The following is a 26,305-nucleotide window of genomic DNA, read 5'->3' on the forward strand; positions in this document are numbered from 1 at the left end:
CCAAACAATAAGACACATTTCTGCACAATCAGAGCAACTTTCATCAGTTGTTTAACGTTTAATATGCTTTAAATCCATTATTAAAACATTAATAAACACATGCTGGACATTTCTTAAGAATTGAAAAATATTGATAATGTGCCTTTAATACAATTCATCATTTCATTTGAAAGGGCATAATGTTATTCCCCTTGTCATTCAGCTGTCTTTTGGCACTCGCATGCGGGTAATTAGGTGACTGTAAGAGTTGTTCATGATACTTCAAATGGTCAAATGTTTATCTCATTGAGAGTGTAGAACCAACATTTAGTGGTAACATTTCAAGATTAAAATGGTTTATCTTACATTTTTGAGTCCACTCTTTATCATTGATGTTCTTTATTCTTTACTTAAATGTTCATCTCATTGAGACAATGTTACATCTCCCTGCTTAGCTCAAAAGGGCAAGTGTGAAACTTGTAATCCAGGGATGGCTGGTTTGATCCTAGGGAGGAGGCGAAATATCTCCCATGATAACTAATCTTGGACATTGAGTCTGTCATTTGTCGTCACCACTGATTTAGATATAATGAGGGAGAAGTGGTCAGTCACTGGTGGAGAACTTGATATTTTAATACTGGTTAGTTATCCAGTAAAGCCAGTTAGGGGGATTGACAACCAAGATATGAACTAAAATTATGTTAAAATAGGCATAAAAATCAAACAGAACAAACATTTGTAGTGCCCTGCTTCAATGTCATAATTTTAAGTCTGCAAAATATATGTCCATGTAATAGGGTCATATGTTTATTTTGTTGAGATTATGTGCATGGCTAGCATTTTAATGCGCTCTGGTGCAAGATCAATGGTAAGAGTTAGCATTTGTGTTGGCTCGATATATCGTTTGCAACTTGAAGGATGTTCACAATATTCGTCATTTTGAAGTGTGATATAAGTTTTGGTGGTCTCAGAATTGAGGCCTGCTGTGGCTTGTGTTGCAGATTTCTATATATTGAATGAGACATTAACAAGTCAAAATGAAATGCTTTATATAATTATTATTATATGTCAACATTTTTGTTTTCAGGAAATCCATTCACCAGAAGTTATTGGAACTTTATATTGAAGAAACTGGTAAACAATCAGATGAAAAGGTAAGTTTTGTAAGGTACAGTAAAATATCAATATTTACAGTTATCACCAAATAATTCTTTTAATTGAAGTTAACTATAGCTTCCACATGTTCAAGGATACAGATTTTGTTTTCATACCCAACAAACAAAGTTAAGGGGAAATATTGTTTTGTTTTATTAACCTGTCAATTACATACTGATTACACGGTCGATGCGCACAGTATATTAATCTTCGGTAGATGTTCGGTAAGTTCCGTGAGATTTACGCTGTACGATGGAATTAAATTTAATTTGTATCTCTAAAATAAGTGTACTCGGCGTTATAGCGCAATGGGGTAAATCACGAGTTTATAATCTAAGTGCCAAACGTGTTTTAAGTTCGAGGCCGCGTTGGTCCATGTTTTTTTCTTATTAATACTTTCAACATTATTGAATCTATAATTATATGATTAATATATGTTGTTCGTTTTTTTATGTTTTACTTAATTTTGTTATGTATATACTCTTTTTAATTAACATGTTTTTTAAGAATTCATATTTAAAATTAAAACAGATTAAAATCAATAAATGTCTTTTCAATGCCGTAAAACACACTGCAAATCTGTTCCATTAAAATACACTGCAAAAATAAAGAAAGAGTACTAAAACAATGGCAACAGTGAGGATCGAACCACAGACCTCTCAATTATTACGACTGTCCTATTGTGAATTAACGAAAACCTTCACGTAAAGTTGGCGTGACTTTCAATCAATGACTAATATACTCCACATTAATTCTCGTAAACTACACGGACCAAACCGAAGTGGGATCGATTATTTAAATGAGTCCTATAATGTGTTCATAATTGACAGGTTAATAAAATCAGACTATATATAGGAGTCAGATTGTCGGTCGGTCCAACGGTCGGTCCACTTCATGGTTTCCGGACAATAACTTGAGTTTAGAATGAGGTATTGTCATCAAACTTGGTATATAGCAACCTTATATAGAAACCCCAGTTGGTATTGCATTTGGATCCCCTGGGGTCAAGGTCGCCTTACAAAAATTGAATTGTAGTTTCTGTCTGTGTCGCTACCAACATACTTACTATGTACGGTAAAGCAGATCTAGCAATAGATACATGTATTTGTCAGTATAGACACCACAATCCGGTCTATATGTGCAAATTTGATACAAAGTAATAACTCAGTTATCTAGAAATGATGATGCACATGTATTTGAATTTGACTTTTTTGACCTGTCAGCATACATGATAAGGATTAAAATCATTGAAATACGGTAACATGAACTGAGGATATTTTAATTAAAACATTTTTTTTTATATATAAATACAGCCACTGAAACATGTAAAGTTGTCAAACCTATCCACATGTATCATTGTATATTGTCATTATAAAAGCTGAAAAAATATTTCATTTGCAAGGTGTCACTTAAGACATTGTAACATGTGGTTAGTTTATTGTGAGTTGCGACCTGTATTGGACATGAACCATTGTTTCATTGCCTATCATAACATTTTATCTGACAGTTTAAGACTTTTATTATGTTTTAAATGTTTTGTCTATACATTGCTGATGTCATATGCTTATCGATTCACTTGAAACATCTTGATTCTCCCTTAATCTGTATCTTTGTAGTGGATATGAACTTATGTAGAATTGTTGAATTTTCGAAGTTACATAAGCTTTTTTTCATGCAGGGTCAGCAATTGTAAATTTCTGCTCAAAATCAAATATTTTAAAGGTTAATATTACTGCAACATACATAACATTCATTTTGTTTATTTCGAGAATGAGCAAGATATAGACAAAGCAAATCCGGACGCACATACACCGAACTATAAGCCAAAACATGACAATTTTGAACTCAATTGATTCATAAAAGATGCGCGGCAATGATGTCATTTAAAGCACGCAACTTGTCTTACATGGGGGTGTAAGACTGGTGTAAACAGTAGATAATCCTGTCTGATATGCAAGAAAATACTGTATGAACTATATACTAGTATATATTTTACTTACATTTATCAAAGCTTTTCCTGAATGTTATTTTCATGTTTTTATTTTCTTTTATCACTTCAGAAATTACAGTGTAACACACATTTGCTGAGAAAGTTAGTGCGACGTGAAAAATTGAACTGTTTGATATTAAACCTGTATCCTGGTAACGATGGTTACTCTTTGATGTTGAGAAGTAAAACTGGTGTAGAAACTGAAACATGTAAACTTCCCTATGAGGTCAGTGTCATACATGAGATATGTCCCTAATTTATAATTATGTTAAAGGGACTCCACTGTGTTTTTGGCCGGGTTGCACTGGTGCAAACCCGGGTTATAGTATGGTGAATGTTGGGCGGCGGGCGGGCGGTGAAAAAACTTTCGGAATAGTTTTCTCAGCAACTACTTATCACAGCCTTTTGATATTTGGTATACAGCATCAACACATGGTCCCATACTGTGGGATTCGATTTCAGGTCTGTCGCTCATCTACTTCCTGTTTGCTGACTTAGTTAAATTTTCAACATTAATGGTCAATAGTAAGAAATTTTCGTAACAGTTTTCTCAGCAACTACTTATCACAGCGTCTTGATATTTGGCACACAGCATCAACACATGGTCCCATACTGTGGGATTCGATTTCAGGTCTGTCGCTCATTCACTTCCTGTTTGCCGACTTAGTTAAATTTTCAACATTAAAGGGGCTACACTGAGGTCTGACAGGTAATTTGGTGTCCAAAAAAAATGTAAACAAATTTCTTCACAAATCACAATATTATGACTAAAATAACAATAACTTACACTTTAACCAACCCTCTAACAACAATTATGCTAGAAAATGCATTTTCACATTAGCTTTTGATGCAAAAATGAAAGTTGGTTTTCCCAGACATGTACAGAAGTTACCCACAATTCATCGGGTATGACTAAAATACGCAACGGACATTTTTGGAACAACAGAGTAAACGGGGGTAAAAAAGTCTATTGATTTTTTCTCTTCACTCTAACCTATCTGACATGTTTATATAACTTAAGTATAACGAAGAAAAACTGTATAAAAGATAATCAAGGTAGCAATTTCGTTGTCTTGAAAAAACAAACGCCAGCGAAGCGGACATTTTCTAGACAAAACGGAAAGATATTATATACATGTACAATTATTTTCATTGACATTTCAGTTTCAATTTCAATATTTTAAGGCAAACATAATGCATCGGTGATATTTATACTATAACGAGCACAGTGTAATCACACTAATAAATGTATTTAACACTATCTATAACGTATTTAAATCAAATACAGTTAATGATATGTCTCATTTGATTTGATTGTTTTTGGGATGTAGTGGGGGTTACGTCACACAAGACTGTGTAGGTCATTTTAGCGACTCTTCAGTTTTACTGGTGGAGTAAGAACTCAGGTGCCCCCTTTGCAAAATTGTTTCTGGCACAAACAGGCATCTGTGTATGTAATGAGTTACGTTTCGTAGGCTATCTTGATAGGATCGTACATACACGTTCCACACACAATTACATCATATTCATACCATAGGCAAAATTAAATGCACGTTCCCTGTTGTAACAATATGAAACCCCAGAAAAAAACCTATGAACCAGCTTCTGAATGTGGCATTTCTATCGTTATTCCAAAAAAAGCACCCCCCCCCCAAAAAAAAAAAAAAAAGAATGAGTACATCAATGGGCATGCTCTGGAGTGTTGGGAACTATTACCTGCACTCCAGTTACGCACTGTGCATGTATATGAATTCGATTTAACTCTGACTCGTTTTCAACAGAAAAGTCTTCAAACTATGATACAATAAATGTTTATGATTCTATTAGAAACTTGTTTAGAATTTAATGATTTTTCGGTGAAAACGATATAAATTACTTGTGCTACAGATGAGATCAAAGTGCTGAAGGCACTGAAGAAAAAAACGGATAAACTAACACATTTTCACTCCAGTTTCACAGGTAAATGAATTTTATGTGTCGCGGTTTACATCTTAATATCAGCTAACCTTTGCTTTTTGCGACTTTTGTTTTTGAAAATAATCTAAACGAGTAAAATAAACCCTCTTTTATGGGCAAATAATTTAATAAGTAGCAACCCCGATTTCTCTTTCATAAATTGGCTTTAGCAAATTCTCTTCTATTCAAATATTAAGAACATTCTGTCAGTGACGTGTCTTCTAATTGAAATCTTCCTGGTGAGTATGTTTCGGTAACAGGAAGAAAATGACAGTCTGTTCGTATTTTCGGTAACAGGAAGAAAATGACAGTCTGTTCATTTGATCATGACTGTGAAAAATCATGTTTTGTGAACCAATTTATCCTGCCGATAAAGATTTTGCAAGCAATCTGGTTGTTTATGTTCAAGTGCTTACACTTAGTATTTAATTCCAAAGAACATTTCTTAGGAGACATTAAACGTTTGATTACAGTTTAATCACTGTAACCGAAATACTTAGGAATTAATTTTAATTCCTGTTACTGTGAAATTTTTCGTTCATGTTTTTAAAATACTTAAGTAGCTCTATAAATTTTCAAAACGATATCCAGTATTTCCGAAACAATCAGAAAGGCTTCTAATACATACTCTTATAAATCTTAAAGTATTACGAGAACCACCCACCTAATATCCAGAACATACATACGAAAAACAAGATAAATCAAAAGGCTGCAAGCTCTGTGGTATTTTCTGATCTTTGCAATCTAAATCGCACTTTAAAACTGTATTATTTTCCTGTATAAGTTTATTTTTATGTACTATAATTCTTCTTGCTTGGTACCAGAGTTTGATACATATGGAATTTTTCATGACTATGGTTGCATCAAAAAATCATTTATGTTCATTTTTATGACAGTCATACTTTATCCTTGCATATCGTGGCTATTTCCTTAACAAAGAAACTTTATAAAAACTAATTGCCTTGAATTGGATTTGAACCCCAGACACACTAAACGAGCGCGTTACCCTTGCACCACGGAGAAGATATACGAACAATGCCTGAATAAAATCAAGTAATACTAAATTTAGATTTTCCATTGCATTTCGGGTTTGTAATCCTTATTAATTTCGAGGTTTTTTGTTCAAGAAAAACCTGTTGTTTAACATTGATGTAAATAATTTAACAAAAATCTTCCCGCCAAAACATTCCGACATGTATATATTCAACTACTCGACAGTCAGATTTATTTGTGAAATACGCTCTCGACATCGCTTAAAATAGCATTTTCATTGATTAAAATGATATTCATCCGCGTAATTTGTGAATGTGCATTCATTGACAATTCTGTAACCCAAAGCTACTTTTAAACTTTGAATGCGTTGTAATTTGTTGGATACTTATAACAAAATGAAAATATTTCTTTCTTTTAAATCGCTAGTTTTCAGCTGTTTTAAGAACTGCTTGTTGTTAGGTTTGTCGTGAAACCGCTGTGTCAGAGATATATGCAACACCCACACAACCAAGCAACACAGGACCACAGCTAAATTATCAATGAAAAATTTAATTTCAGGCTTTCAAGTGGTAAATAAAAAGACTAAACAAAAAAAGAGAAAACAGGAAGAAAGAAGAGACAAAAGTAGAGAAAAGTAAAGGTTTTAGTGCTATAAAGCAAGAAAAGCAGGGTTCTCTTCCTAACTTAGTTATGCAATGAAATGCACCCGATCAATATTTAGCCATTGCAATTTTTGAAACCAGTCACTCGTGTTTTCAAAATAGTCGGGAAATGAACCTGACCTTTTTTATCAAAATATTTAAAAATCTATTAGCAATGAGTATGCCATGATAAACAGGCTATAAGGAGTAAAAACAATGGTTAAGATATGCATTGCCCTTTCCCAAGTTTATACCGTCTAGGAGTTGGAAGTATTATAAAACATAGTTTAAGCAATGGTTGTTGTATGAGGTGAGGTTAATACTATCTTACTGAATTCTTAAAGTTACTTTTACTTACCTGCCCTTCACATTTGTCTTGCAAGTATCATGATTTTGTTTGTTTCGTTTAATTTGAAAGATAGTTAGGGTTTAAAGAACAACAACTATATAATCAGTTTTAAGTTTATTTCACTAGTCACGGCAATAGCCCTGCTGTGGAAGCTTGACTGTGTTGGGGGCTGCGTCCTGTGAACGTTACCGTCGCCTTGTTTGTCTTTATTCCAGTTTTCCTTTTTTACTCTTATAACGCTCTCAATTTCTTTTCCACCGGGAAGCTTCAATATATTGGTAACATTAAAGGACAGCTCAATTGACCCATCACTAGTACGGAGGCCTTCCAATAAAAAAGAAATTTATCAGGATATCTGCTAAATCAATAATGATAATAATTATATTAATAGAGCCAGATTGTAACTCTTTTCAGACCTTCTTGATAATGTTTACCATGTGCATGAAACAGGTTATAGTTTTGAATGTCTAGATCAAAACGTAGTAATCTTCTCATCAACAAAGTTTACATCCAATGCGGATAACTATGCTAGTATGTATGTAAAATGATAAATATTAAATTTCAGATCTATCTAGCAAAGGAGATCGATTTTTCATTATAGAATTTTAATTATAAATAATATGCACTAGACATACATAAGAAATATTAACTAATAAAATTGAAGCCTAAATGTCCTTTAATGAGGCCGGATTCATTCTCTATTTAGCCAGTGCTTTCAGTGCTTTGATCAGAGTTAAAGAGAAATCTCTGGAATAACATTCTGTGTGTGCGTGTGATTTTTTATGCTTACAATACTCAAGTTCATGTTCATTGTATAAAAGGTATTACGAAGTTTTTTTTCCTGAACGGGTGTCAGATAAACCAAAGTGACCTTTGAAATAGGACCCATAACACTGATTGACAAAGTAAATTTTCTTAGCCTAGATATCAGGATATTTTAACCATTACAAAGTTAATACATAATATTTAATAATTACACGAAAGCTCTCAAATTAACATAGAATATTTGTAAAATTTGTGTATGTCAGTTTCCAACTCCGTACGTTTAGCTAAATTCATCATTGTAATGGAGAAAAAAACATGATTACAACAATGTAATGCTTTAAATATATTGAAATTGCTTTTGAAAGATTTTTCTCACAAGAACATATGTGAACAACAAGAAATTTAACAAACAAACCCATAATTTGCTTTTAAATTTATGGATTGTTGGTATATTCCACTTTCACACTTTCGTTGCTGGCGATACACAAAAAAATCTCCGTTTCGCTTTTTAGTCATCCCGACAATCATCACGTGACCGTTGTTTTTATTCAGATTTGCAAACTGAAAGGTGTTTAAACGCTTTTCCCACAAAATTGGAGAAAATATGTATTTCAAACGATTTGCCAATCCAAAGAACACATATCAATGTATCACTGATTCTGTTTGAATGTCCCTAACACGCAGGTAACAAAAAATTATCGGTTCGTGAAATTTTACTTTTTTTTGTGACATTCGGCCGTACCTCAGTGGGGTCAATAGTAGGAAATTTTCGTAACAGTTTTCTCAGCAACTACTTATTACAGCATTTTGATATTTGGCACACAGCATCAACACATGGTCCCATACTGTGGGATTCGATTTCAGGTCTGTCGCTCATCTACTTCCTGTTTGCTGACTTAGTTAAATTTTCAACATTAATGGTCAATAGTAAGAAATTTTCGTAACAGTTTTCTCAGCAACTACTTATCACAGCCTTTTTATTTTTTGGTATACAGCATCAACACATGGTCCCATACTGTGGGATTCGATTTCAGGTCTGTCGCTCATCCACTTCCTGTTTGCCGACTTAGTTAAATTTTCAACATTAATGGTCAATAGTAGGAAATTTTCGTAACAGTTTTCTCAGCAACTACTTATTACAGTCTTTTGATATTTGGTATACAGCATCAACACATGGTCCCATACTGTGGGATTCCATTTCAGGTCTGTCGCTCATCTACTTCCTGTTTGCTGACTTAGTTAAATTTTCAACATTAATGGTCAATAGTAAGAAATTTTCGTAACAGTTTTCTCAGCAACTACTTATCACAGCATCTTGATATTTGGCACACAGCATCAACACATGGTCACATACTGTGGGATTCCATTTCAGGTCTGTCGCTCATCTACTTCCTGTTTGCTGACTTTGTTAAATTTTCAACATAATGGTCAATGGTCTTAAATTTTCATAACAGTTTTCTCAGCAACTACTTATCACAGTCTCTTGATATTTGGTATACAGCATTAACATGTGGTCACATACCGTGGGATTCCATTTCTGGTCTGTCGCTCATCCACTTCCTGTTTGCTGACTTAGTTAAATTTTCAACATTAATGGTCAATAGTAAGAAATTTTCGTAACAGTTTTCTCAGCAACTACTTATCACAGCGTCTTGATATTTGGTATACAGCATTAACACATGGTCCACTACTGTGGGGATTCGATTTCAGGTCTGTCGCTCATCCACTTCCTGTTTGCCGACTTAGTTAAATTTTCAACATTAATGGTCAATAGTTGGAAATTTTCGTAACAGTTTTCTCAGCAACTACTTATCACAGCGTCTTGATATTTGGTATACAGCATCAAACACATGGTCCCATACTGTGGGATTCGATTTCAGGTCTGTCGCTCATCTACTTCCTGTTTGCTGACTTAGTTAAATTTTCAACATTAATGGTCAATAGTAAGAAATTTTCGTAACAGTTTTCTCAGCAACTACTTATCACAGCGTCTTGATATTTGGCACACAGCATTAACATATGGTCCCATACCGTGTGATCCGATTTCAGGTCTGTCGCTCATCCACTTCCTGTTTGCCGACTTAGTTAAATTTTCAACATTAATGGTCAATAGTAAGAAATTTTCGTAACAGTTTTCTCAGCAACTATTTATCACAGCCTTTTTATTTTTTGGTATACAGTATCAACACATGGTCCCATACTGTGTGATTTGATTTCAGGTCTGTCGCTCATCCACTTCCTGTTTGCTGACTTAGTTAAATTTTTAACAATAATGGTCAATAGTAGGAAATTTTCGTAACAGTTTTCTCAGCAACTACTTATTACAGCCTTTTGATATTTGGTATACAGCATCAACACATGTTCCCATACTGTGGGATTCCATTTCAGGTCTGTCGCTCATCCACTTCCTGTTTGCCGACTTAGTTAAATTTTCAACATTAATGGTCAATAGTAAGAAATTTTCGTTACAGTTTTCTCAGCAACTTCTTATCACAGCCTTTTGATATTTGATATACAGCATTAGCATGTGGTCCCATACCGTGGGATTTGATTTCAGATCTGTAGCTCATCCACTTCCTGTTTGCCGACTTAGTTAAATTTTTAACATTAATGGTCAATAGTAGGAAATTTTCGTAACAGTTTTCTCCACAGCCTCTTGATATGTGGTTCACAGCATTGACATGTGGTCCCATATTGTGGGATTCCATTTCAGGTCTGATGCTCATTCTTTTCCGGTTTACCAACTAAGTTAAATTTTCAACATCAATGGTCAGACAGTGGTACAAAATTTAAGTAACGTCATCACAGCCTCATGATATTTTGTATACATATGCGACCTGGCTTTTTCTGTCTTTGACCCATTTTTTTGGTATGATGGGACTGGAAATATATTTTTGAGAATACGGTTCCATTTGATGTAGGTCTATACCAGTGTAAAGTTTCAGATCATTCACTGTCTCCGATTTTGTAAAAAATATTCTATTTGTGCAAAATGACTCAAAATTGAAAAGCATTGCACTCAGGGCGGGCTAAGAAGAGCTCATAAATACGATTTTCAATTTATTTTTGAGTATATTTCTATTTCTTTTGCATATCTTTCTTTTTTGAGTGCCCCAGTTGATCTATGTAAGAAATTATAATTTTCGTTTTTTTAGGCTTTTGAAATTCAGTAGAGTTCCTTTAATTGTGATGTGTTTGATATACTGGTTTGTAGGAATGTCCATAAGTAATATCCTAGTTATTGTGTTAGATGCTATAAAGGAATGTTCCAGCTTTATACTCTGGTCGTAATGTGTTTGATATGGTAATAAACAATTATACTTTGAATATATCAAATATAGCTACATCATTGTACAATGTACATTAAATGTTATATTTTACATTGATCATTCTGAGATGAAGGAGCATTATATGAGCCGCGTCATGACAAAACCAACATAATGGGTTTGCGACCAGCACGGATCCAGACCAGTCTGACCAGGAGCCATGCTGTTCGCTATCAGTTTCTTTACTTGTTATTGGGTCTGTAAGCGAACAACATGGATCCTGATCAGACTGCACGGATGCGCAGGCTGGTCTGGATCCATGCTGGTCGCAAACCCATTATGTTGGTTTTGTCATGACGCGGCTCATATATACATATTTTGATAACTCAAAGCTTAAAGTAAGAGACCTTTTGTTATATATGAAACAGGTTTTTAATCTTTTGATTGCAGGTGACAGAATTGCTAGACTACATAGATGATTCAGAGGTACAGTGTCATTTTAATGTATTTTCTAAATGAATGGTATTATTTTAAATGTTTCAAAATTAAATATTTTTTATTAAAACTAAGTGGTCATGTGCTTTTGAGTTTGAAACTACCCATAGTTTATGTGAAAAGTTTTTTTTATATAAAAATGTTAAAATTATTCAACAGTATAGATGTTTTTCACATAGCAATTATTACCTCCCCTTGCCGCCATTTTGGGGTCATATATATATAATTATGCTTATGATAAAATAAAAATCTCAAATAATTCTATCATCTTTATGAAAACTAATAAGTAAATTTTTTACATATTTGTGTTTTAATAATATTTTGTTGCATATGTTTAAAAGAATTTGATGGTAAATATTGTTTTATTTTTTTTATATTTTGTCAATAGAATATTTAAAATGGCTGCCTTTTTTTACTATTGTAAAATTGGGAACTATCTAAACAGTCATGGAAGCATAGTCATAGTTGTTGTCTGGTGTGGCTATAGCAGAAGTAGACTAAGAATTATAGAGTATTGATTCATTGTTACTTTGGTTACGTTCATAAGATGTTAAAAGAAGGCAAGTTTACATTGATATGTTCAAATTATAATTTACAAAATATGATTGTTTATATTTTTAGCTTCCTCCATTCCTTGTAGATGTGCTGGAGAAAGCACAGGTTTGTTAATATATATTTAATATTAATGTTTGATATTATATTAATTAACATCTATTTACTTGTTATGCAATTTCATAACCAGTGTTTTAAATACATATAGCTGACAGCAGTACTGGTAAATTAACAGCCATTCAGCCCCACCACTGATTTGTATGATTTATGTGTAGTAGTTGTCAGTTATATATTGAAACACAGGTTAGAAATAGTACAGAAACCAGGAAGACACATTAAGTAACAGTCCACTGGTGGGTGACTGAAATTCTCCTTTAAATCCCTTAAACCAACAAACAAACAAAAAAAAACAAGTTTGTTTATGCTTTTCAGTGTAAGTAACATCATTTGACATGTTATGGCAATCTTACAGAATGTTTGTTTTTCTCTGTAGATGCCTAGTATTGTGAATAAAGTAATGCTTAGTGTGGCTTCTTAATGTACTATTATGTTGACATATGTCCTTAACAGTGACACTGTGGCATAAAAACGGAACATAAATACATTATTTACAATAATATACACCCAATAATATAAACGATGTTGAATATTTTCTTGTTTGAAAGTGCCAGATATGAATTCTTTGCATATAAATATATTTATTTTTTAGTTTAAAATATTTTAGGTGAATGTTTTCTACAATGGTTGTGTGATAGTGGAGGTGAGAGATTTCAGACGTGCTACTAATGGAACATTTGATATGCAATATGTTCTCCTTAAACCAAATACACAGGTAATGGAACATTTGATATGCAATATGTTCTCCTTAAACCAAATACACAGGTAATGGAACATTTGATATGCAATATGCTCTCCTTAAACCAAATACACAGGTAATGGAACGTTTGATATGCAATATGCTCTCCTTAAACCAAATACACAGGTAACAATGGCCTCTATCTGTATCTTAAATTGAAAACAAAATGTGTACATTTATCATAAGCTCAACTATACATAGTATATGGAGAGCTGTCCTACTCACCCCGGCGTCCGCTTCCAGATTAAATTTTGGTGCAGTTAAATAGTTTTCACTATAACTTTGTCATTTCTTAAGTTATCAGCTTCAAATATATGTTCCATATCATCAACCACATCTTATGTGGCAAGGTTCATAACTCTAGCACCAATATTTTTAGATTTATCTCCCCTTGAACTTAGAATTTTCCTTAAAAAATACTATATTTTACTGTAACTTCTTTATTTCTTAAGAGATCAACTTCATACTTCAAATATATGTACCTTATCATTAACCACATGTTTTGTGACAAGGTTCATAACTCTAGCACCAATATTGCAAGAAGTATCTCGCCATCAATTTTTTTACTTGAAAAATGTTATTTTTTACTATAACTTTTTTAGTATTAAAGGTATCTACCTTAAACTTCAAATACTTATTCCTAATCATCAATTACATTTTATGTGAAAAGGTTCATTACTCTTGAAGCAATATTTACAGATGTATCTCTCTTTGAACTTAGGATTTTTTTTAAGAAATATTAAAACTTCTTTACTTTTTAAGTTATCTACTTCAAACTTCAAATATATATTTCTTATCATTACACACGTTTTGTGACAAGGTTCATAACTCTAGCGTGACTATTTCCAGAATTATTCCCCTTGATCTTTGAATTTATGTTAACAATGTTATTTTTTTACTACAGTGGAACCTGTCTAATCCGAACTCGTCCGGACCAGAAGAAAAGTTCGGATTAGAAAGGTTTCCGGATTAGAAAGGTTTCCGAATTAGAAGGTTCTTTTACATATTTTTTCATGTTACATGTATTTGCAAAAAAATTTAGGGAAAGAAAACTGGAATGCATTTGAAATTGCAATTTAGATATTTTATTTTTGCAGTCTCTTATCATTCATTCTAATACATGTGAATACAAAAATAAAGAAATAAAAATAAATAAATAAGCAAAAAAATATTATGTCCTCAAGGGTAAGTTAACCTACGATGTAAAACAGGAGGTGGAGACATAATTAAATATTCGTACCAGCATTTGTCAATTGTTGTTTACTCTTATTCGATTCAGCGACTATCCGAATTCACTGACAGTTTCTATTAATTTTCATTGCTTAATCACGTTTCATTGAATCCATTACAAAGGATTTAAAGATATTTTTATTGCATTGTATCAAAATAGTTATTGAAGGTGGCGAAAAACAACCAATTAACACATTGCTTCATGAGCATTTTGTGAAAAATGGCTGTTTTCATTGAAAAGTCTCCCGTTACAAGTTCAAATTGCTATAATACTATAAAAACTGCTTCAACACTAATCAAACTTGGCACAAATGTTGCCTGGACCATTGCTCTTGCAACAACATGCTCAGGCTTAAATTTTCTGTTACCATGGCAACGAGGGGACATCTCAAAATTGCCAAAAATCACTATTTTGCGTTGATTTTTTCCATCAAAATTGATTTCAAAGTGCTGCAACTTCTCAATGGATTGAGATAGAGTCAAATGCTTTTCAGCGTTGGTTACACGTTACCTTATGATCAATCTGGGGTCATTTACAGCCTCTCACAAGTCCAAAATTTTCTTGGCGATGAGGGGGACTCCGCCCCCCTTCAAACCCCCCCAAATAGAAGGGGGCACATCCCCCTTCTGGCAACCCCCTGATGTATCTTTTGGTTGGGGGGCCGAGCCGAAAAAGAGGTCACTTTTTTTAACAACATTTCTCAAACAAAAACAAGTGTTTGGGGCCTAAATAAGGCATTTTTTCATCATTTGAGACAACAAAAGGGGGGGGGGGGGTGAAAAAGGCGTTAAAAGGCGTGTATATGAAGTAATGGGTTAAGCAATTATAGAAGATATGAAGGCAAGCTAAGTGTAATTTTCACACCTTCGCAGATCATACGTTTCACCCATTAATCAAGTGAAATAACACATCAGTTTGGTGTACGTTTACACCTGCAAGATGTGTGATTATTTGTTATTTAGAATGAAGGTGTGACATTTGGCAAAATCTGTTCGGATCCGAGAGGTAAATTTTAGAGTTAAATAAGAACAAAAATTGAAAAAATTGTCCGGAATTCGGAGTAGACAGGTTCCGGATCCGAAAGGTTTTTTAATATTGAAAATAAAACGAATAAAATTGGGACTGGACACTTCGTTCGGATAAGAAAGGATTCCGGATTAGAAGGGTTCGGATTAGCAAGGCTCCACTGTATAACATAATATATAATTATACATAATTGATTTTTCGTTCATAGTTTTGTCTTCCTTACTGTGTCCAGTATTTTATTAGTTGAGCTTCACTGTCTCCTGTGACAGCTCTTGTTTTTAGTCTATACTAATTATTATATTCAGTTGCCAGATTTAAGTTACCTAGATTTTTATGCTACCACCATTTAGGTGTAGGTGGGGGAGTATGTACATGTAGATTTGCAGTGGAATGTGGGAGAATAATTTTTAAAAAAGTGATTGTTATCAATTATTATTATTAAGATTAATATAAACAATAACAAAGTGAAGAAAGAAAATATTATAGATATATTTGAATATTTTATGGTACAATGTTTATGTTTATAAATTGTTGGGAAACTTTTTAAGGATATCAAAATTTAACAAATTGGGAAATGTATGGAACGGGAAGATTTTTTTTTTGGGAGAGAAAGTTACTTCTGGCTACAGGGGCCCCTTTCCCTCGATCCACCCCACTGTGGTACAGGGGCAAACCGGGGAACGGGTATGGGGAAAAACAAAAACACCCCCTCTGAAAAGGTTTGAGTTGATCCCAAAATTCTTTACTACTTTTAATCTTTAGTTTACAAAAATTACTACTGTTAAAACTAGCCTGTTTGGCCGTTGGTGGTTTTACTCAGGTGCAGGTACATGCCTGAAATAATGCATGGATGGGCAACTGCGATTTTCCTCATAAGCTTAGTATCTTCTATATTTACAATGTATGTAGGTATGTAAAGAAGTATATTTACAATGTTTATAGTTACGTAAAGAGCTATATTTACAATGTATATAATTATGTAAAGAACTATATTAACAATGTATATAGGTATGTAAAGAAGTATAACCAGTCTGCTGCCAACAGGAAGCGAAAATTTGCTGCATGTAGTGCACCAAGTGAACTCAAACTTCATGATTTCATCAGTAAAAAGAAGGATAAAAAGACGAGCAGTAAATTTGGAAAATCTGTAAGTTTTATAAGAGATAAATGCTTTATTTATGCATATAAGTAAAGATGAAAGCAGGCCAGTTTGCATATCTCTGCTGTTTAATATATTCTACAAACTGCTTAATTCTTGAAGGCATAGATCCCTACATGACCCTTATCTTTTCAGATTGAATAAGTGGATTTTTATATATATATATGTTAAAATCTATTGTTTTTCAAATAAAAGATCAGAGTAGGGATCTATCACTACCAGACTGTTATAACTTCAAAAAAGACTTAGGAAAATATTAACATTATGATTGTGTGTGTCTTTTCTAATCTGTATCACAATAATCCTAGTCATGGTTTGCTTCATTTGTTGTCTATGTAAAGGGAAGTAATCTTTAAATTTGAAATAGATTGTTAATTGAAACAGATGAATTGACAGTGATGCTGTTCTTTAATTATAAATAATGTTTCTTTTGAGTAATATGTTGTTATATGCTTTAAATAAAACTTCAAATTGTAATCTAAAATTTTATCTTTTACAGGCAGTTGACTACTGGAAACAAAGTCCTGTAATATTATCAGCACCAGAAAGTGTGGATGTGGAGAGGTTTGCTAAAATCATGGAAAAACCAGAGAAAAACAGTGTTAAAGACAACACCTTGGTAAATGTTTTATTATAATAATTATTATAATAATTGTAATAGTTGATGTATCATAGTATTTATAAAATATTGAGATATTTGTTTGTTGTTTTATTCCAATTTAAATGAAAGTTTCTTGATCAACAAAACTGAGGTCTGGCAATGTAACTTGAAACTCAGTTATGATGACAAATAGTTTCAGTGAAGTTTGTTGTTTCTAGTCACAGCCATGGTGTCCTTTTATTTTCTTGCATATCAATGAATGAATAGTGTTCTAAGGATGACATCAGTTTTCTGTTATGAATGAAGCTGTACTTTCATATTAAGTGCTTCTTTAAGAAAAAAGTACTGAATGAAAGTACTAATCCCATGATTAATATGTAATATGCAATAAAAAGAATCAAACACCAACTGTCATTACAGATGTGAGTATCTTTCATTGGGTAACTGTTTAGCAGAAACTTAGCAGAGCCTTGTTACTGCTGTATACAGTTACCCTCAAAGTAGATATATGGGTCTGTACTGGCATCTGGTGTAAGGTTTTCATATGTTCAATGAAATCAACAATGTCTCATTGTAAATTTTTTATTTTACATAATTATGTAGATGACAGGTACAGGTCATTTTTATTCTTGTAAGTCAACTTTTCTTATGATTATAATTTGAGCCGCATTACAACAAAACCAACATAGTGCGTTTGCGACCAGCATGGATCCAGACCAGCCTGCACATCCGCGCAGTCTAATCAGGATCCATGCTGTTCGCTAACCAGCCCTATTCCAAGTAGAGAAACTGATAGCGAACAGCATGGATCCTGATCAGACTGCGCGGATGCACTATGTTGGTTTTGTTGTGACGTGGCTCATTTCATCTTTTGATAAAGAAGATTTGAAGTAAGTATGTACTGTTATACAGAATCTAGTAGAAGAGCATGTATTAGAGAGAGATGGTATGCAGGATAAGAAGTTACTGGCTAAACTGACCATTTACCATCGTCCTGGTGATGATGCTCATCTAGGTGAACTCTACCTCGATCATGACTACATAGAGGAGAAATCTAAGGGAGCTACCTGCAGGTAAAATAATTTATGTGACTATTGATGACTGTCAGTCATTTTTTCAAGAAATGCAGATATTTTTATGACACCACTACTTAAAGATTTTGTATGTTTTGTGATTGATGTTGCTACTGTGTGTATACCATACTTGCAAAAAATTACATATGTATAAATTATGCAAATAAAACAATTTTCAAACATCGAAGAATATGTAAAATGTGTACTGCAAATATTTGTGCACATAATATTTAATCAATAAATTATATGTATTCATTTCTTATTGGAAACTTTGGCTTAGAATTTATAGAAAATAAATTTCTAATTACCTCCCTTTATTTACATTAAATGTTAAATTCGGTAATATCTTTATAAATAATGCTTATTGGAACTTACAGTATTGACAAATTTTAATTTGAGCATCATATCTATGAAATAAACCATGAAAAAAATGTGTTACAGGATCTTTAAAGATTGTGAGGAATGTTATTGTTGTTGGGTTAGTTTGTCTTTTCAGCTTAAATAATGACCTTTAACATCTTAAGCAAAAGTACATTTTGAAATAAGACCTTGCACCTGGAATGACCTTAATTTGTGAATAAATTGTTGAAATTTTCTAGGTAATTGTTTGCTTATATTTGTAAAAAGGTTGTAATTTTTATTTGCTTCTAATGCCAGTTTAATTCATTATTGTTTTGAAGACATTTCCAATAGTTTCTTCATATTTTATATAACAAGAGACAATCAATGTTCAAAACACGTCAGGAAGTCAAATATAATATTTGAGAAATCAACATAATTATACTGTCTATAAATTTTATTAATATATTTCATTAGGTGGAGCTTTAAACCCTTTAAATGTTTGCCATTTAAACATTGTTCTCTGTTAATACTTGCATTAAAAATATTTGACAATTCTCTTTTGTTTTCTTCAGATTTCTGCTTGGAAATAAAGATTCAGTCAAAAAGTAAGTTTGATGGTAGTATATGTTTGTAAAGTACTTTCATCCTAGGTAATATCTGTTTTTAAGATATTTGTTTTTATTTGAAGTTGAATTGGTTGCCATAGATACATGAGTAAGTATCATATCATGTATCACTAGAATGTCTCGGATTAATTTTTTGTTTTTTGTTTTTTAAATCTTTCAAATTGATTACACCATATTGACAATACAATGAAAGGCTGATTATTTCATGCAATACAGTTTAAATTGCTAGAACTAGTTGACCATCATGATAGTTTAATATAGGTCATACAATGTGTACACAGCTGTAAAACCTATAATGGAACAGGGTGTATTAAATATAGATTTTTTAGCTGTGTAATGAGTCCTATAGAATCAGTATTGTATTCAGTAATTCATAATTACCTCTTTATTTCACACCACCACTATTTTTTTACATGTTCACAGAACTTAGTTACTTTAAGTACAATATGGATTTGATATGGATTTTTTTGGATCTAGAAAATGAAAAGAAGGCTATTTAGAGTGCAATATGGATTTGATTTTTAACTTTTGGACTTTCAGAATGAAAATTAGCCTAAATTGATAAGATTGGATTCAAAATTTATTTATATTGGAAGATCACATGGTGCAAAAGCATTAATTACATTGATGATTTAAAATAAAAGGTATTTATGTATAGTATAGTGCAGGTATTTATTAGTTTATATTTTGTACTGCAGATATTTAGATCAGTTTCGGGAGATATTTACAGAGGAAGGTCGAAGGGCTGTTAAGATCACCACACAGAGACCGGGTCAGGCTCCTATAGTAACCTGTACACAGACAACACCAACAACCATTGCCACAGCAACAGTAAACCAAACTGCTACCAAACCTGTATCTACTGCTGCACAGGTAAAATTAACAAATAATGATGTAAACATGTCTTAATATCATTTTAATGATATAAACATTTATGGCTTTAAAACCCATTAATGATTCCTGATTTGGTAGACCTCTTCCCTTATAGCATTAGTGAACATTCTCAACCTTGTTTGCATTAGACATTTAAACGCAATATATTAGTGTTGAACAGTTAAACAAAGAAAATACAAAGCTTGTTTATACCTTTATTATTTCAAAATCATTTATTTTTTGCACAAACAATGTGGCCTTTTAAAAAGAGAACTGTCAAAAATTTAATAGTATGATGGTCAAAAACACAAGTTGGTATGCATCATAAGTAATCAGAGTATTGTATGAGATTGACTTAAGAGTTCTGTTAAAAGTGGGAACAAGTTGCTTTGAATGGAAGTGGTCATAGACCTGGCTTATAAACTTAAATATTTGATATATATATGATCATGTTTAATGTTTCAGGCTGTTGAGTTATCTCAAAGTGCTACTATGAGTCTAGGTAGTTTAAAGAGATCTATGCCTATACAGTTATCATTGTCTATAGGTCCTACCTTAGGTACAGCCCAGGCTGCACAGCAGATCCAGCAAGCAGGTAGGTTATGTACATTTATGTCTCATATATCCGGTTATATTAAGGGGTCACAAGTTTGATCCTTCACTACTTCAACTTCAGAAATAAGTTTTTAAAGTTAGACATAAGTTTAAGTTAGGTGTACTAATGATTCACACTTTCTCTCTGCCAAAAAGCCTGATGTGTCTTTTTGAGCAAAGAAAAATCTCTGTATTAGTCCCACTGAAATATGATATATAACATATTTCTGGATTGTTCACCATTGTCAATTAAAATTAGGAGGAATAAAATTTATTGCAACAACAGAGTGTAAATAAACAAAGTATTAAACAAAACTGTCTCCTGTATAACTTTGCTTTATCTGTTTTCATGGTAATGTAAAGTGTTTTATTTACCATTGTAAACTGCATTTGGCCATCATGGTTGAAAAGTTACAGTCTCTGACTTGCCCTTTACTGATTTTGGGTTTACTACTTCAATTATTTTACTTAAAGAAATTATGATGTTTCAGATGGAAGTTTGTGTGTTTGTGTTTTATATGTAATACTAAGTTACATAACTGTTATTGAGACACATACAACATTGGTAACTAAAACTCTTGAAGTTCTTCAAAATGGTATTTGTTTATAAATATTGCAGGTACATCTAGTCAGGCAGCCAATCAGATTCAACTTAACATGCAGTCTTCATCCATCAACCAATCACCATTAGCGACACAGAGATTACAGCAAGCTAGCCAGTCACAGTCTGCTTCTCAGAGGTTGAAACAGCTTGGAATACACACCAGTATAGCTTCCAGAAACAACACACCAACAGCTAGTCCTGTCACCTCACAGCCTCCTATTGGTAAATGTTGTGGCAATATTGCCCATGCTTTACAATAATCATTTCTTAGCTTTCATGTACAATATGAATAAAGCTTTTATTAAGAAATTAAGATAAATACTAACTTGTTAAGAAAGATTTACATAAAATGTTTATTTTGTTGAAATAATTATATCATAATTGTAAAGCTTTCACAAATTATTTAACCTCTTCTGTAGCACAACTATTTGGCAGCCCACCATCAGCAAGTGCTGGTGGAGTTCAGATGTTACCCCAGCAACAAGCAGTTAGCACAAGAACACCTACACATACCCCAACACCCACACCTCCACCCTCCATTGTATCCCCTCCTCCACAGAACACAGGCTTGGTGAGGAAGTCAAGCCTTACAGCAGAGTCCTCCACCATACACCATATGGCACAAACAACACACCAGGCTAATGTTTCTAGTATAGTACAAGGTGAGTTTATCTACTTTGTACAATTCCTTTCCTATTCCATTTCTTTCACAAAAATTTCCCAAGCTAAGTGGTTAAGTTCACTTACTAAATTAATTAACCGTCACTGTCAGTGATTGGAAATAAAAAAGAAAAGAATAGAATCTTTCATGTTGTTTAATCTATCCAGTTTATGAAATGTTGGTGATTCTACTCAGATGCCTGAAACTATTGTAATGAGGAGAATCCACTGTCTTCCTCTGGTAAATTAAATTTGAAAGTTAATGAGAATATATTTCTATGTAGAAACCAAGGAAAGCAAAGGTATTTATTTGTTTTGTTTTTTCCAGAAGATATTGTAAACTTAAGTACTGAAGCTTCAACCAGATATTTCTTTCAAGTCTCAATAATGTTATTGTTTGTAATAATAGATATCATTTGTTATTTTTTGTTTTGGCTGATTTTTTTGTCCTTTCATGCAACTACATTAGTCTCTATCCCAGCATAGAAAAAAAACATTCCTTAATATAAAAATTAAAAGAGAAAAAATTACTTAAACGAAAGGCAAATTGCTTTGAAGAGTCTTACTGTGTTGTTTTGAATTGCATTATCATGATTATTTATTTATTTTCCCCAATGTTTTATGTGTATAGGTGAAGGTAATACATCAGTATCAACGAGCATCAGTCATCAGCCACAGGGTGTGGCCAATATCAACATTGCCAACATAACAGGTATACCACCTAACATTAACATACAGAATCTCACTGGCCTGCCGGGTATGAACATTGCCAATCTACAGGGACTACAAAACATGCAGGTATACAATTATAGTCTTGTTATTAGTACGACTTTTCAAAGAAAGATAAGAAGGAAGTATTGCCATGAACGTAAAATTATTCTAAAACAAAGGTTTTGAAAGCTATAACCTCTTTTTAAACATTCCTTTAATTGTTCTATCTAGCACTGAGAAAAGTGAAGCATGCTGTCGGTGTACAAGTGTTGTAACACAGTTTTATCAAATTATAATTATAACATTATATCAGTTAATTCAGTTAATGTATCATGTAATTCAGTTTATGCTGAATGTTGTTATGTATACACTTAATCTGTATGATTTGCTGTCACCTTTTATCATTGAAATACCTTACACTTGTAATATTCAGTTCCAGAGTTGAAGCAGCAGTAGTCCATTACGCTAATATTGTATAGTCAAGGTTTAAACATATTTAGTGTTTATGGGATTCTTTATGATTAATACACTACACTTTTTTGGAGGGGCCTGTGTCCATGCCTAGACTGTTAAAACACTTGTGAGGATAAGTAATCATAAGATACTGACCTATTTCAGAGAAAGGCATGAACTTGCTTATGTTTGCTGCAACATGTTTATTTCAATAAATAAATAAATTGAATAAATAAATGTATTGTTTCGATGACAACAGGTATCCCTGTCTTTACCTGGAGGAAGTATAGCAGTACCTATCAGTATGATAAACACTAACTCGGCCTTGTTACAGAATCAACAAGGAATTCTAGGAGTTTCTTCTGGCGGTTCCTCATCTTCTAATACACCTGTAAGTATTGTACCTTGTGTCTTGTATATGTGGATTTATATGTGACTATTATAGAAACAAAAAGTTTGACTATGTATAGAAACAAAAAGTATTAAATGACTATGAAAACAAAAAGTATGACATTACTCTGTATAGAAGCAAAAAGTATGTTGTTGCGGCACCATTATGAAAATTTTTTAACCATCAATAACTTACTATCTGAAGTATGCATAGGAAATGTTGTGTTGTCATTATGAAGAGGCTGATTCTTAAACTTGATACTACATTTTTAGAATCTACTCGGTTTTAACAGAATTCTAGGTTTCCTCATGTGTTGAGTTTTCATGGATAATAAAGCAAATATTAAAACCTTGTATGTGATAAGAGTGTATTTATTTGTTGTTGTATTTCCAGAGCGGTGTAACAACAGTGATGTCTGTGAATCCTAGTCAATCAACTGTTGTTTCCATGGTAACTCAATCATCAGCACTGTCTCATGCTGTAGCTACTACATCACATATTGTCACAGGTAATATATACATGTATATAATCGTCATGGTAACTCAGGTGGTAACTACAGTTGCTAACGAGCTTAGAATTTCTAACCTTACCTACATGTACATATAAGAGGTACATGTAGCTAACAAGCTAGCTTATATGAAGTGTTGGTGGTTTTACTCAGATGTAAAATAATATTATGAAAAGATTCTTTCTGTGTTTTCCATTTATGAAGCTTGACAGTTGTTTTATGAGTTCACCATCTGTCATCACTGTGGGTTCAAGACATGGCATTCTGTTAAGTCATTTTACAAGTGTAAGTTGCTTAGGTAATAGATACAATGTATCAATTCTGAGTGCATTGTTGTAGAATAATGCACGGTTTGAGTTCAAATGCGTAGTAATATAATCACGAAGGCCGATAGGCCTGAGTGATTAATTACAAAGCATTTGAACGAAAATTGTGCATTATTATACAATAATGCATGAAGAATTAATATCTATTTCCATTCTAACACGTCAAGAAAAAATATAATTATCATTATAAAGTTGGACTTTATGTTTGGTGGTTAAATTTGTTTTCGCCTCAGAGTTTGCAATAGAAACGTTCTTTAAAGGCTGTTCCAGTGGGTTGAAAAAAACTGTCGTTTAATCTACCCTGTGTAGAAACATTTTGAGAATAACGAATTTTGAAAACGTTAATAAATTTTGTTTATTTATTTTATTTCACTGACAACATTACGCTATAATTTTTCAAGCGAAATACAAATTATTAAAAGTAAAATAATTGTAAAACTTAACTTCTTTGCGACATTGAAATATCGTTCTCGATTTGATTGTTTTGCACGTGCTGTTTGGCGCTACATTGTGACGTCACGTAAACAACACTTTAAACGTCAGTACAGCGTTAACGAGTGAATTAAAGATATTGGTGTTCGGATTAATATTCTTAGTTAGACCATTTTCTTTCATTCTAGATAGTTTTCACAACAAAATTCGACAAAAAATGTTTATTATTTATCAGATTTTTCAAACAAAATGGCGCCCTTGATGTGGAAATACACAGGGAGATAATAAGAACGGCGAGTGCATTGTTGTAGAATAATGCACGCTTCGGGCCTTCTTTGCTTATATAGAAAAAATTCCAATAGTGTTAGAATTAAAATTCACACAATAAAGGGAACAGAAAAATTGTTACCTAAGAAATAAAATAAACTGATGGACATTAAAAAGTTTCAAATACATGTTGTGAAAAATATAGTATACTTTAAAGAATTCAATTTTATTTATTATTTCACTAATTATTTTCATCATTCATGAGATTTCAAACTTTAACAGTTATAAGCTTTGTTTTCATCTCTTGAAATGTATTACTTTTTATTTTACAGGGGTGATTAGTCAGTCCAGTAATGTCATACCAGGAACAAGTATGTTGTCAGTACCAATTAACTTGGCCGGTACTCAGCTCGTACCAGCTGGTCTCAAAGCAGGCAACCAGACAATAAGAAGTTCCTCATCCATACCACTCCAGCTACAGGTGTGTTGTTACTATATATCCCAGATCTTGATTGATTTAGAAATTAGTATATAGTCCTTAAAGGAAGTCCTTAAAGGGATCAAGTCATAATTAGTGTAGAGTATTTAAAGAAGTATTTGTGGCAGTGTTAAAGCTCTGGCCAAGTGAGAAGCCTGTTCTTTGAGACACAGATTATAGCAAAGAAAGTACTTGATTACATTGTGAAAGGATTTTAGCAAACTGCTAAGTCGAATCAGTTTCCCCTTTCTGCTGTGATTAGAAACCTCACAGAGACTTTAAATTTTTGTGCCCTCACTAAAGATTTAGATTTACCCTTGTCCGTCCGTCATTCCGCCTGTCTGTCCGTTCCCTTTTTATGTCGCACATAACTCAAAAAGTAGTTGACCTAGACTCATGAAACCTTACAGGAATGTTGATCAGCATGTGAAATTATGCACCTGGGTATTTTCATGTGGATATATGTGGTATTTTTAGAGTTATTGCCCTTGACTTAGTAAAAATTTCCAATTTTCAACTTGTGTCGCACGCAACTCAAAAAATATTTGACCAAGTCATGAAACCTTACAGAAATGTTGATCAGCATGTGTAGTTGTGCACCTGGGTATTTTTGTGTGGATATAATTAGTATTTTTAGAGGTATTGCCCTTGAAATAGTAAAATTTTGCAATTTTCAACTTGTGTTGCACGTAACTCAAAAAATATTTGACCTAGAGTCATGAAACCTTACAAGAATGTTGCTCAGCCTGTGTAGTTGTGCACCTGGGTATATTTGTGTGGATTTTTTTAGTATTTTTCGAGTTATTGCCCTTGACTTAGTAAAAATTTCCAATTTTCAACTTGTGTTGCACGTAACTAAAAAAGTATTTGACCTAGAGTCATGAAACCTTACAAGAATGTTGCTCAGCATGTGTAGTTGTGCACCTGGGTATATTCGTGTGGATATTTTTAGT

At 32.9% G+C, this 26,305-nt stretch overlaps 1 protein-coding gene across 1 annotated transcript in view; it reads left to right on the top strand.

The window, feature by feature from the left end:
* Positions 1-568: 568 nt before the first annotated feature.
* LOC132756714 (mucin-2-like) overlaps positions 569-26,305 on the top strand; it is a 34,507-nt gene continuing 8,770 nt past the window's right edge. Inside the window, exons 1-18 of the mRNA XM_060747843.1 lie at positions 569-619; positions 1,056-1,133; positions 3,195-3,350; positions 11,545-11,580; positions 12,211-12,249; positions 12,866-13,023; positions 16,263-16,401; positions 16,913-17,032; positions 17,927-18,087; positions 19,002-19,034; positions 19,754-19,928; positions 20,394-20,523; positions 21,142-21,348; positions 21,546-21,788; positions 22,418-22,584; positions 23,210-23,341; positions 23,735-23,849; positions 25,207-25,355. Of these exons, the coding sequence (XP_060603826.1) occupies positions 569-619; positions 1,056-1,133; positions 3,195-3,350; positions 11,545-11,580; positions 12,211-12,249; positions 12,866-13,023; positions 16,263-16,401; positions 16,913-17,032; positions 17,927-18,087; positions 19,002-19,034; positions 19,754-19,928; positions 20,394-20,523; positions 21,142-21,348; positions 21,546-21,788; positions 22,418-22,584; positions 23,210-23,341; positions 23,735-23,849; positions 25,207-25,355 (2,289 nt within the window). The remainder of the gene's footprint in view (positions 620-1,055; positions 1,134-3,194; positions 3,351-11,544; positions 11,581-12,210; positions 12,250-12,865; positions 13,024-16,262; positions 16,402-16,912; positions 17,033-17,926; positions 18,088-19,001; positions 19,035-19,753; positions 19,929-20,393; positions 20,524-21,141; positions 21,349-21,545; positions 21,789-22,417; positions 22,585-23,209; positions 23,342-23,734; positions 23,850-25,206; positions 25,356-26,305) is intronic.

Source organism: Ruditapes philippinarum, unplaced genomic scaffold, assembly GCF_026571515.1.
Source record: "Ruditapes philippinarum isolate M1 unplaced genomic scaffold, ASM2657151v2 ctg203_1_1_1_1, whole genome shotgun sequence".
Taxonomy (NCBI): domain Eukaryota; kingdom Metazoa; phylum Mollusca; class Bivalvia; order Venerida; family Veneridae; genus Ruditapes; species Ruditapes philippinarum.